General features: G+C 39.9%; 1 protein-coding gene across 2 annotated transcripts in view; it reads left to right on the forward strand.

Moving 5' to 3' along the window:
* The first annotated feature begins 346 nt into the window (after positions 1-346).
* clcn2c (chloride channel 2c) overlaps positions 347-13,958 on the forward strand; it is a 565,311-nt gene continuing 551,699 nt past the window's right edge. For both annotated transcript variants that reach the window (XM_048542200.2, XM_048542201.2), the window contains exon 1: positions 347-618. In XM_048542200.2, coding sequence (XP_048398157.1) covers positions 568-618 — 51 coding nt within the window. In that variant the 5' untranslated portion in view covers positions 347-567. The remainder of the gene's footprint in view (positions 619-13,958) is intronic.

A 13,958-nucleotide genomic window follows, 5' to 3' on the forward strand; every position in this document is an offset into this window, starting at 1 on the left:
GATTGGAGGCGCCTCAGCAACACACTAAGACACTGCAATTCAGGACTTAAGCACAAGAGCGAGTGGTACAAATCGCGGTGCCGTCCCCGCTCTCTATAGAGGCAGTGGATCACATTTTTGTTTAAAAAAAAATTGTTTAACAATCCATGCACTGGTATCATGACAATGTGATGACAAGCATATTGTATTGCCCAGGAACATGCGCTGCTTCAATCCGCCACAAAGTGCTCAGCAAGTCCCTCCTGCAATGCTGCTTATAAATATCCGGAACTCGGTTGCTGTCGTGTTTCATTTCATGATAAGAGACTAGGGGTGAGCTAGGCTCAATCCGGATTGCTTAATCACACTGCTGGCAGTGGTAACGGCGGCAGCTCCTTGCGGCGGACTGTTGTGATGGGAGCTGACTGTGAAGGAGGAGCTATGGCCCGGGGCTGACCGCCCTCTCCCACCGGACTGTGTTGAGGGGGATTGTCAAGGCAGCGTTTCCCCTCTCCTTCCCCGGCAAGTGGTGCGCTCCGCAGGGCAGCTGAAATTGACGGAGTGCGAGTTTCCCTGGCAGATTCAGACATGGCTGGAGCCGAGGCGAACAGGGGGGCGCTCCAATACGAGCAAACTTTGGTAAGCACTTGTATTTTAACCGTTTTGGTCCCGTAAGCCAGTGTGTTTTTAGCATCACGCCGTCACGGTTAGCGGCGATCCCCTTCAGACTGTGGTTTTAGTGTTTCGCTGTCGATGTGGTTTTCCTTTAGCTTCCCCGGCCAGCCGGTCCAATCCTACCCACTGGCTGGGAGTCTCACTGACACCGTCTTCACGCCGTAGACGGGACATTATCAATGAAAGAACAGCTGTATTGCCAGATATAAACGCCAGCCCAACGCGCACTTTTTCTCCATTGAAAGTCCGGCCTTGATCATGTGTAAGGAATTAAAATATATCAAACCCACATAGTAAAACACAATGTTGTGTTATTCTGGAGTCAGCTCCTTTAGTGAAGTATAGATGAATAACCTTGCCATTCACAAAAGCTTTCTTTCAGCTCTGTTTCTCATTCATAACAAGATTGTTTTGAGATCAAAAAAAATATAATTGAAGCTCCCAAACAACATTCTTTCTTAAAATTGGAGTTTGTTTGCCTCAAAGGCCTTGTCGAATACTATCAACTACTGGTGTCACAAGGCTGAATTGATGGGACATCTTCTGAGCTATTCATTTGAAGGCGCAATCCCAGGACTGAACTGGGTTGAAACTCTCCGACCAGACTTTCGATTTATTTGCTGTGCACCCATGGTCATTCGTGAGAAGCGACCATTTCAAATGCTATCCAGTATTGTGATCTAGTAAAATGACATATTACCTGGGGAAAGTACTATTATAGTAGCAGACACTGCACGGAAGTCTGTACTTCGATCGTGTCGATCAAGAAGCCCAGGCAGTGTTTTACAAAATATAAGCTTTGGACTGCCCCAGAAAGACTCTTCAACTAAACGATGCCAAGATAGGAAGGACATTAGTTGAATTGTATTTGTACTTTGGCTCTATCAGTATGTCATAAATTATATTCAACAATAAACAAGTTGCATAGTGTATTGAAGTTGAGCACAACAGTTGTGTTTGCCCATGGGGTCCGGGTAGTAGAACTAGTACATGCTGCTGGATTGCTGTCCCTGCCAATGTTTAGTGTATTAACTAGGGTCTTAGATAATGTTTCTTCTATTTTGGTTAAGTATATCCCAGATATTGAATATTTAATTGTAAACAAAACTATGCAACTGGTCTCTGGATCTAATTCAGAGCCAATACTGCCAGGATGTACACAGTGCAAGTTGGGTTTTCAGTTGTTGGATCAAGAAGAGATATAGATGTGATTTGGAAATTACATTTGTTGGAGGGTTGCTGAGGTTTAATATTTTCTGCTGAGTCTGTTAGGGGTCTTGTTGCCTGATGATGGCGCAGACGTATATTTTCTTAACTTTCAAAAAAATCTTCAAAACACATATACTGTTGCTACGAGGCCATAGACCAAAAGCTGGAAAATGGAATTAAAGTGACTAACTTATTTTTGGCCAACTGAATCCTGCTCGGCCAAATGCTGAGCATCTATGTTGTAATTTTTCTGACGCTATATGCTTTATTTGCAAACCAGAACTGGGAACCTAATTATTTCCAGGTCCTGACCCCATGACACTAAATGCCATCTTCAAATGTGATGTGCCCTAATTGGGCCTGAGGTGAGCTCAGTGTCCCATTACTTTGAGACACTGCCAAAGCCAGTAATATCTGCCTGCAGAGTCGGAGTAGTAAGTAGGACAGCAGTGGTGGTGTAGTTTTCATAGATATCATAGAATCCTGACAGTGTGGAAACAGGCCCTTTGGCCTAACAGGTCCACACTGACCCTCAGACCATTCCCCCTGCACCCCCCCCCCCCCAACCTAGGCATCCTTGAACACTATGGGTAATTTAACATGGCCAATCCACCTAGCCTGCACGTCTTTGGATTTTTGTTTCAGAGAAAGACAGCCTTATCAAGGCCAACAATCTAATGGAAGCACATATTCCTGTGCATGATTCCTTGACCCCTGGAACTTCTCAATATCAAAAACAAGTTTTATCTTCCACCTGCGTTGATGTCAACAACACACATTTCAGTTTTATTTTGAATTTCACCATTTGAAAATTACACTCTTACCCACTCTGGGCATTAACAAATTCCTCAGAAAGTTTCATGCACCGTTTCTTGGGTGTGGTCGGTTTCCTATTTACTCTTTCTCCTTCTCCTCCCACCCCTGCCACATTTTAAAAATTATGTCATGTTCTAAGGTTAGGAGATCCAGTACCTTTGCCTGGCAATATAATTTCCAAATCACATCTGTATCTCTTCCTGGACCAGCAACAACTGAAAACCCAGCTTGTGCCGCATACATCCTGGCAGCATTAGCTCTGAATTAGATCCCGAGACCAGTTACATAGTTTTGTTTACAATCATGGTGTTGGGAGTTTAATGTAAATTTGTCTCTCTCTTTGCCTCCAGTCGTGATTCTCCTATGAACTGAGGTTCAATCGCTGATGGCACAGAGTGTCTGACCATGGTTCATTCTTGCTTTAACTTCGAATTCTTCTTTTGCAGTATAGTAAAGAATTTTTCTATGCTGATGAAATCTTATTTTTATGTACCAATTATTGCTCCCTTTTGGAAATGTACTTATTTAGTGTTTAGTATTTTGTAGTGAGTCAAAATAATAGAGAAAAATGCAGCAAAATTTCTGCCATTCCCAATTCTTCATTGACTTGACCAACATTAGACAGTTTCTAACAAGTCCCACTGTTCAAGGGCAGGGACAACCCCAGTATGTGTATGTCCAGCGTTCTTCCCCAAGCTATTGTAGTAGATGTTACCAGTCTAGCAAGTTTCAGCTGAATGGGTACATTTGGAAGATGGAAGTATAATATTCTTTTTCTGTATGGCTCATTGCCACACCAATATAATACCTTTACCCACTTCATCATGTGGAGTTGCTGGTGGTGGAATGGGGTTGACAAGGCCAGAAGTTAGACAACACCAGGTTATAAGTCCAGTAGGTTTATGTGAAATCACGAGCTTTTGAAGTATTGCCCCTTTGTCAGGTGCAGTGAGAGGGAAGCAAACAGGCACAGAATTTCTAAGTGCAGAGGTCAAAGATCATATGGATAGTATGAGTGGAGTGTCAACAGGCCAAATACTAGGTCTCTGCAGATGGTGTGAGTAAAGCAGCAACAGCTGAATAACAAGGAAAGGGATGACCTATAATTCGATTAAATGAGCCAGAGAGAGAATTATAAAAAAATTAAAAATAAGGTGGTGCTGGAGACAAACCAAATGACTGGAATAACATAGTAAGTATAAGAGTCTCAAGCTGAGGGTCTAACCAAATTAAGAAGTAATTGGCCGTGAATGCTCTTCCTTTAAATTTAAAAAAAAAATTCAAATTGTCAGATTTTTTTACAAAAATGCTTGGGGTTACTTTCTGGACAATGTCTTGTTTCACTAAGTCACATGTCTGTCAACCTTTTAATAGTTGGTTTTCATAAACAGCTATGGGTGTACAGCTAATGAATAGAAAGTACTTGTGAAAGTTTCAAACCCAGTTCAGGCCTCAGGTTATGTAGATAAATTAATTGCTCAGAAGATACCCTACTGGTTGTTCCTAGGAATACTCATTGTTACTGATACTGGGTGAGACTTTTGATGCAAACATCAAACAATTCTGAGTGCCTTTGAGAGTTTCAGTTGACTACTTTGATCACCAAATAATGGTGCTATGAAAGAAAAACACTTGCATGGCTTCTCACCAACTGTTAATGTTTTCTCTGTACCTTTTCCTTCCTCTGTTCTCACTTTTTCTTTTGCTCCTCATCTTTTATACCTTCTTTCTCCCTTTAATCTCTACTTTATCTCTTTTCTGTCTTTGAAAATGGTTGGTAATGATAATTGATGGCTGCAAATGGAGAAGAGAAGAACAAGAGGCCAGAAATGACTAGCAAGCAGGAAAGTGTTGTAATTGAGACAGGTTTAGGGCATTACAACTTAAGCATGCTGTGTTATGAAGGTAAGGGCATCAGTTTGCATGTGCAGCTTACTTTCTGGTGACTTCTTATTCATGACCTCGTCATCATGTGGATGTGTCTCTTCAAAGAAATGCAAAAGTTGGATTTGATTTTGCACTTGATTGTGACTTTTATAGAGAAAGCAAAATTCTGTAAGTAAACTGTTTGCTGGCCTTTAGCAGGTCGGTAATGGCACAGGATGTCCAATATTTATGGGAAGTGTAGCTTTTTTGGACAACTGTTGAGGATGCGAATACACTGAATTAGAGATTGTCCAAACTAAACTGAAAGAAAATGGATGTAATGGGTACATTTATCTTATTGGCTAAAAGTGTCAAGTGATGTTTTCCAGAGGCTGCTTCTGAGATTTCACATTTGCTTAATATTTTTAACAAGTCACCTTAAGGAACGGAGTCAGTAATTCATTTTTGTAACACCACTTCTTGTGCTGTCTCCTCCAGTGAGGTGAGGTGAGGTAAGTTTGTGTGGTGTTGCTAGAAAGGCACTATGTTAATAAGGATTCAAATATCCAAAGTGTGTATATGAGGAAAAACTTCTTCACCCAGAGAGTGGTGGATATATGGAATGCTCTGCCCCAGAAGGTGGTGGAGACCAACTCTCTGGATACTTTCAAGAAAGAGATGGATAGTGCTCTTAAAGATACTGGAATCAAGGATTATGGGGATAAGGCAGGAACAGGATACTGATTGTGGATGATCAGCCATGATCATAATGAATGGTAGTGCTGGCTCGAAGGGCTGAATAGCCTAGTCCAGCACCTATTGTCTATTGTCTATTGTCTACATATAAAATACTGTAGATGGGACCAGAAGGTTGCATAAAACAAAGCTGAGTAGAGTTCAATGACAGCAAGTATGAAGTCATTTACATTGGACTCGAAGATAAATCACAGCTTTCCTGAACTGGTGAGAAACTGGAAGTGAACCAGTTTCTCTATTAATTCAGCTGTGGTGTATGAGCAATGTTGGCTAGGTCAGCATTAGTTTCTCCTTTCTAATTGCCCTTGAAAGCTGCCTTTTTGAATTGCTACTGGTCATGTGGTGTAGAGACCCCATGAAACTCTTGGGAAAGGAGTTGCAAGATTTTAACCAGCAACAGTGAAGGGATAACAATATAATTTCAAGTCAAGATAGTGTGTGGCTTTGAGGGGACCTTGCAGGTTGTGGTGCTCCTTTGCATCCAAGCACATAAATCACTAAGACCTAACAGATATTCCATTGTCTTGATTTTTATAAAAGAAAAGCAGCCTTTATCTCGAGAGCTGGAATACAAGGCGAAAGATGTGCTTCGGGTGTGAGCAGTCATGGTCAGGCTCAGTCTGGTGTTGCATTCAGTTTGTACCTCACTTCGGAAGGAATGTATTGCACCATGAATATGATGCAGCGCAGATTTGCTAGAAATATATTAGAGCAAAGAGGGTTTAATATGAGTATGAAAACTGAAGGAGGCGATCTTGAGGTGTTTTAAAAGTACTCTAGTCTAGCTGATAGCGCATATCCCAGGGACTATAAACTAGTTAGCTCAATGTGTACCAGTAGAAAAGATAACGGAATCTTTTCTCAAAGATGCAATGGAAGAACAATCCAGAGATTAAAAATATCAATAGTCAGCATTGATTTTGAAAAAAGAGGCCAGGCTTGGCAAGCCTTATTGAAGAAATAAGAGTGCTCAAGGTTAATATAGTAATCTAAATATATTTTTAAAAAGTCTTCGATATGGCATAGCATCATAGACCCATGACTAAGGCCAACAAGGGAGTCAGGGGACTTGCGGCAGAAAGGATAACAACAGCAAACTGGCTACAAAACAAGCACCACACAACCAGCCCAGCTCTTCCCCCTCCACCCACTGCATCCCAAAACCAGTCCAACCTGTCTCTGCCTCCCTAACCTGTTCTTCCTATCACCCATCCCTTCCTCCCACCCCAAGCCGCACCTCCATCTCCTACCTACTAACCTCATCCCACCTCCTTGACCTGTCCGTCTTCCCTGGACTGACCTATCCCCTCCCTACCTCCCCACCTATACTCTCCTCTCCACCTATCTTCTTTTCTCTCCATCTTCGGTCCGCCTCCCCCCTCTCCCTATTTATTCCAGAACCCTCACCCCATCCCCCTGTCTGATGAAGGGTCTAGGCCTGAAATGTCAGCTTTTGTGCTCCTGAGATGCTGCTGGGCCTGCTGTTTTCATCCAGCCTCGCATTTCATTACTGTGTTAAATTGTTTGCTTACACCGTAAAAGGAGTGACATTTCACAGGGATCAGGATTGGGGCTGCTGCACTATATACATCAATGATGTGGGCTTTAATCAAAAGTATAGTTTAAAAATTAGTGGATGGTATGAAATTGAATTGTACCATTAATACAAAAGAATGTGCCATGACCAGGACATTTTAATAGGCTTATAAGAGATGTTAATTGGCAAATATGTTAGAATGTATTGATTTTTTTTCAAACAAATTACTTGTTATTTTTGAAAATTGCCAGCTACTTGCTGCTTCAAGCTGAAATGCTTATATCCTTCCCAGTGGTCTCAGCAAAAGTATTCTATACAACCCATGAAAACAATAGGGGAAAGACGATAGCTCTGCTTGACTCCAAATTTGATTAGAAAGCTTTCTGATTCTCGCCCATTGAGAAGAGTTTGTGTAGAGCAGTTTTAACCATTTGCCGATTATCTCCAAAAACCCTATTTATGAGAATACAACTGTCATGAAGGTGAGCAATATTCCGTCAAAGGCCATCCCCTGGTCCAGGCTGATGAGGCAGGTACCTACCCACCTTTCTTGCCCATTGACTATTGTGCTAGTGAGTAGGGTGAGCCTCTCAGATCTTCCTGCTGGGTACAGGTCAGGGCTGGTCAGGATGAATCGCCACCACCAGAGTCGACTCCACCTGATTGGCAGTGATTTCAGACAAAAGTTTGTAGTCCTCATTCGGCACTCAGGTGGGTCTCCAATTTCTAATTTTACCCTCCTCCCCTTCTACCTGCAGATGAGGATGATGGTGTCTTTCCTCATAGATTTGGATATGCTACCAACCAGAAGCATATTTTTGTACATCTCCAGCAGTTCTTGGCCAATCAAGCCCCTTGGAGATTAATGCAAATTGGCCAGTAAGCCTTTGCTTCTAAGAGTTTTGCTCATCTCAAAGGACTTCACACCGATCATCAGCTCCTTCAGGGTTAGCAGCTTGACTAGACTCTCCTACACACATTTATCTAAGACCTAGAACATGAGTAGTAGCACTTTCAGCCCCTCAAGTCTACGCTGCCATTCAATAAGATCAAGGCTGAGCTATGGACTAATTCCATGGCTGCCATGGACCAATATACCTTGATACCCTTGCTAAATATATTTATCTATCTCAGATTTAAATCTAACAATTGAAATAGCATTGAATGCTGCTTTGAGGAAGCATTCCAAAACTCTACTTATTTTTGCATCTAGAAGTGCTTTCTACCATCTCTTCCAGGTGGTCTGGTCCTAATTCTTGGACTATGCCTCCTGGTTCTAGAATCCTCAACCAGTGGGAATTATTTATCTTACCTACCCTGTCTTTCCTTGTTAATATCCTGAAGACATCAATTAGATCACCCCTTGGCCTTCTAAATTCTAGAGAATAAAGGCCTAGTTTGACTAATTTCCCCTTGTAACTTAACCCCTCAAATCCAGGTATCATCCTTGTAAAGCTGTGCTGAACTCTATCCAGGGCCAAAACATCCAGATGTGCTCACAGTGCTCTAAGAGAGTCTAACTAGGTCTTTGTATGACTGCAGCACAATGTCTGCATCCTTGTACTCCAGTCCTTTAGATATGAAGGTTGGCATTCTATTAGTCTTGATTATTTTCTGGCATTTTAAAGAACTATGCACTGGAATGCCAAATCTCATTAGACATCCGCTATAATTTAACTTTGTGCTTTCTGGAAAATACTCCAATCTATCCTTTCTCATTCTGAAATAGCCTCACACTTGCTTCTGTTAAAATCCATCTGCCACAGTTTTGCCCATTAACCTAACCTAACCTATCAGTATCCTGTTGTAATTTTATTTTGTTGTCAACACTGTCAACAATGCTGCCCACCTTTGTGTCATCAGACATTGAAAACAGGAACAACTAGAAGGCTAGGATAATAAAATGTGAGGCTGGATGAACACAGCAGGCCAAGCAGCATCCCAGGAGCACAGAAGCTGACGTTAGGCCCGAAACGTCAGCTTTTGTACTCCTGGGATGCTGCTTGGCCTGCTGTGTTCATCCAGCCTCACATTTTATTATCTTGGATTCTCCAGCATCTGCAGTTTCCATTATCACTCACAACTAGAAGGCTGTGTTGCTTGTTGGCTTCATGTTTTACAGTCAGGTATAAAAGTGTTTGTTGGTCCTCAATATCAGATTGCAGTGGCTGTATTGAGCTACCTTCTTCCTTCAGGCTCTGGATCAGCTCTTTTTGCGTACTTTCTGGAGAAAGAAATGAGCCCATCACATTATGCTCCACAGGCTGGGCTCTGGACTGGAAGGTAATACTAAATCATCTGAAGCCAAAGAGTGGGGCTTGATGGCTTTTTTTCTGCTTCTAGTAAAATGGTGCCCTTCAGTTGAACAATTCAAATGCAGCTTATTTAAATAAATGGGGTAGAGGGACTCAATGATTTGAGGGTACAATTTTGAATGAATGAGAGCTAACCTAATTGGAAAAGAGGATTCTTCAGGGGCTTGACAGGGTAAATACAGAGAGGATGTCTCTCTTAACGGGATCTTAACGAATCTAGGATATGGTCTCAGAAGATGAATACCAATTTAAGACTGATATGAGGAACTTCTTCCCTGAGGGTTGAGTCTTTAGAACTCTTTGACATAGAAAACTGTCGTAGCAGTATCTTAAGGCTGATATCGATTGAGTGATAGATTCTTGATCAGCAGGGGAATCCAGTAGAAAATGCAGGAAAGTGGATGTGAGCAATGTCTGATTAGCCATGAGCCTATCAAATGGCAGAGTAAGCTTGAAAGTCCAAGCTACTCATTCTATTTCTTGGCTTTAAATTGCTAACAGCACTGATTTAGTTTAATAAGTTAATTTTTGAAAACATCAATCAAGCATTGAGTTTAATTTCCAGAGGAAAAGGATTGAAAAATAGTTTAGAATTGCACTGTATCTTTGTTCGATTGCTTTGACAAGCTATGGACCATTCTCTTCATACAATAAAAAGGAAATAGTAGCAATGCTATAAGTACTGGAAAAACAGCTAATGCTGGAGGAGTGGTATTAAAACTAAGAGGAAGCAGGCTTATATATATTTTGCAAAAGTGCTGAATATGCTGGAGATGTCCTTTTCAGAAAAGAGAAGATTGAGTGGTCACCTGATTAAGATTATGATGAAATAGTGAGGCAAGCAGTATAGATCCAGTCGAGGGAAACCTCGATGAGCACGTGCATGAGAAAGGAATATACTGATGTGGCTAGATGAAGTTGATTTTGAAAAGGCTTCTGTGAATTCTACACAGACATAAATTAACTGGTCCAACAAGGACCATTCCTGTGCTCTACACTCTGCACGGTGCAAAGGGAAGGTGCTTTATAGTGTATGCATCAAGAGCAAGGAATGTAATCTCGTTCTTGAAACGAGAATGAAGTTATTCAGGAGTAAAATCAGGAAGCTCTTCTGCACAAGTTGTAATTGTAACCTGGAATTTTCTTCCTAAATGATGTGGATGTTGGAAAAATTAGCTTTCCAAATTGTGATAGTCCTTATAGTGATATGTATCACGGGAAATGGAGTGAAAGTTAGTAAAAGGAACTGAACCATGATGTACTTGAAGAGTGAAGCAGACCCAAAAGATGTAATCACATTTCCAATGTTCAAATGAAGTGGGCTTAGGGTTCTGAAAATAAATTGCTGAAGTTTAATTCCAAGCTTCTGATTTTTTTCAGAATGCCAGTAATATGTCTCTGTTACAGTTATCTTATTCTTTGCCAAATGGTCATCTGTTTCCAACATTGTTTAAGCTTCTACACATTTATTTTTATCGTTTTATTTTCATGCTATCATTTTGCAACTTGAAGACCACTATTGTTCAATTTCAAATTAATTTAGTAAGTGATAGACATAACTTAAAGACCAATTTGAGCACTTCAGTTCTTTGATAAATTTTTAGCAGATCTCTTCATGTCTGTAATATGATCACAACTGTATTTGGAGAATTGGGACAACAATTTCAATTGACTTCTGATGGCTCAGCGTAATCTGACTAACACCTATTTATCTGGTATTGTTTTGAGCCTACCTATTATAATTTGGATTCACTCCCAACATATTTTGTAAACTTAAAATTGTAGAAAAAAAAGTATTTTTCCATAAAAGGCGCTGATGCTTCTTTGATCTTAAGTTTATTCTTTCTGCAGACAATCCATCTTGATTGTAAATATGGACTTGCCCATTTACAAAGGCAGAAACGCCACAGTCTGCCTCTGTGTACATTCAATTTCAAACAGAATGATTACACTGATGCAAAAGAATGTGATGCACATAATACTTTAACCATCCTGAAAAGAAATTGGAACCTGTGTTTTAGAATATTTTCACTGAAACTGCAAATCGTTCAAATCCATGGAGCATGTCCTATACAAAAACTGTCAGCCAAACTAGTACTGATCTAAATACGCTGCACCTGTTTTCCACATATATTGTCAGATTTGTATTTGTGTCAAAGGGTGCTTTCTTTTCTGAAACTCCAGCTAATAACAATCCTGTCTCCATTAGACCTACAGTTGGGTAACTAGAGTACAAACAACAATCCCTGGCTGTCTGAGTCACCCACTTCAGCATGTTCCAGAACAGAGCATTTTAGAATTATTTCAGTTACATGCAGCAATTATAACCATGCAAATTTTCAGTTTTGCTGGATCTTAGAACAGGCAATACCAGATTGGCCATGCATTACACACCCTGTCTAATTTTGTCTTTTAATTGCCTGCTGAAGTCAATATAATAGGAAATCAGGTGTGGGGCAACAAGAGTCAATTGGTTGTCTATTTGTCCCATCAAAGTTCCACCCAACAACCATATCACAGAAACTTCACAATGTGGAAAGAGGCTATTTGAATCCACATTGAAGAGCGTTGCATCAAGACTCAGCCCCTTACTCTTTCTCCACAACCTCTTTTTTTTTTCATGGCTAACCCACCAAGGCTGCAGATCCCTGGACACTATGGACAATTTACCATGGCCAGTCCACCTAACCTGCTCATCTTTTAGGCTGTGGGATGAAACCGGAGCACCCAGAGGAAATGCACGCAGATGTGGGGAGTATGTTCAAACGCCCCACAGTCACCAAGGCTGGTATTGAACCCAGGCTCCTGGCACTGAGATAGCAGTGCTAACCACTGAACCATCATGCTGCCTTAAACCAAATGTACTTCTTAAATAAAGATGACCTCTTTTGAGGGTCTGATTACAGGTAATGAAAATGGCAGAGTGTCCCCTCTGAAATCAATGATTATCAAGAGACAAAGACCTCATTTAAAATGACAAAGGAACTGTTCTGAAGAATGGGGCTAATTTAAGTCCCATTTCAAAGTTAGTAATGTATTGCTCTGTTTAAACTTTCTTGTGGAAAGATATTTAGAAAATATTGTTGAAGATGAGATGGAGTGCTTGACACCTTTTTTATGACCATTTTAATCTCAATGCAAGGCACGTGGAAAAGCAATACAACTGCATTTAGTCAGTATCAGGGTTTAAATGTCAGGTTTATTTTAATAAAGGTCAGTCTAAACTTGACCTTAACCTGTGAGTTAGGAAGGAGCATTAAATATTTTTGTCATTAGCAGAGTTTGACTTTTTTTAAAATCAGAGCAATGTATTACCTTTAGTCTAGCAATGGAGTCAAACCTGAAGAAACAGTAATCAAAATTTTGGCTACTAATGAAGTACTACAGAACTTTTTAAAATCATGTTATCTTGGAATTTATTTCCAATTCCATGCCAGTACTTTTTAGGTTTTTGGTTGCTCTGTTGTATTGTTTGAATGGGGTGTTTTGCACCGAAGTAAAATTCTATGAACACAGTTGTATAGAAAAATGTATTCTGTGAATAATTTACAGAAATGTTTTTCCAAATCATTGCATGCTACAATTGAAGATAACCTAGATTTTAAAAAGTAACTTTGCATGAAATGATAATGCTAAAAGAGTTTTGACATAAGAGACATTATTGAAGCATATAAATCATGAGGGGCACATATATGGTGAATGACAAGGGCCTTTTCCCTAGGGTGGGGGGAGTTTAAAAACTAGGAGACATGTTTTAAAATGACAGGTGGAAGTTTTAAAAAGGAAGTGGGGAGCAGAGAGTTGTTCCTGTGTGGAATGAACTGACAAAGTGGTGGATGCAGGTACAGTTACAATATTTGAAAGACTTTTGGATAAGTTCATGAATGGGAAAGGTTTGCAGGGATATAGGCCAAGCGTAGGGAGGTGGATTTAGTTTTGTTTGGGAACATGGTCGTCATGGATTGATTGGATGAAAGCATCTGCTTCCATGATGTATGACTCTATACAAGATAAATTTAACCTAGTTCGTTGTGAATAATTAAAATTTAAGGGAAATATTACAATAATGAGGAATAAGTGTGGGGGTGCAGATGACTTTCAGTCGAACACAGAACCAAATGTTAGTTGAAAGCAAATGACGGGAGAGAAATAAAAAGGCTTGTAACATGGCTTAATTCTTCTAAACTGCTGACAACTGTAGTCTAATTTAGGTTTTGCTCATACTACGAGTCATAACTTTTTACTACGTTTCAATGATAGAAACCAAACACTAGTGGAAATGAATACACTGACAATGGAATTGTCCTTTTTCTTTTATATGTATATAGTACTTAATTACACTTAAACTTTAAACCTTAACAAGGCAATAACTCTTGATTTAAAGCACTTGAACCATTTTCACTGCAGCAATAAAGTTTTCATCAGCGCTTTTTAATGTATTGTCTATTCCTTTTACACTGTACTCATTTTATTTCTTTAAATTGCACATCTTGTCAGATTTCAGCTTTCAGTCTCCAATTGTTTTAATTATTGATCGAGCAAGGAGCACTTTTATTGTTCTAAAGGGACCAATAGCGCAGGTCTCTGATCTAAACCTATATTTATTTGTGGAAATTGATCCTCTGGACTTCAGCACTCATTCTTTTCGGATTAATTTACTACCGCACATGAGTTTAATTGTGTTCTGGCCTTGATGTTTGTTTGAGAGATTCTTCAACTCACATCATCAATACAAATAAAAGTTAATACTTAATAAATTTATTTATATTAAATATACTGATTTAGAGTAGATTTTATTGCTCAGT

This window comes from Stegostoma tigrinum, chromosome 14 (assembly GCF_030684315.1).
Source record: "Stegostoma tigrinum isolate sSteTig4 chromosome 14, sSteTig4.hap1, whole genome shotgun sequence".
Classification (NCBI taxonomy): domain Eukaryota; kingdom Metazoa; phylum Chordata; class Chondrichthyes; order Orectolobiformes; family Stegostomatidae; genus Stegostoma; species Stegostoma tigrinum.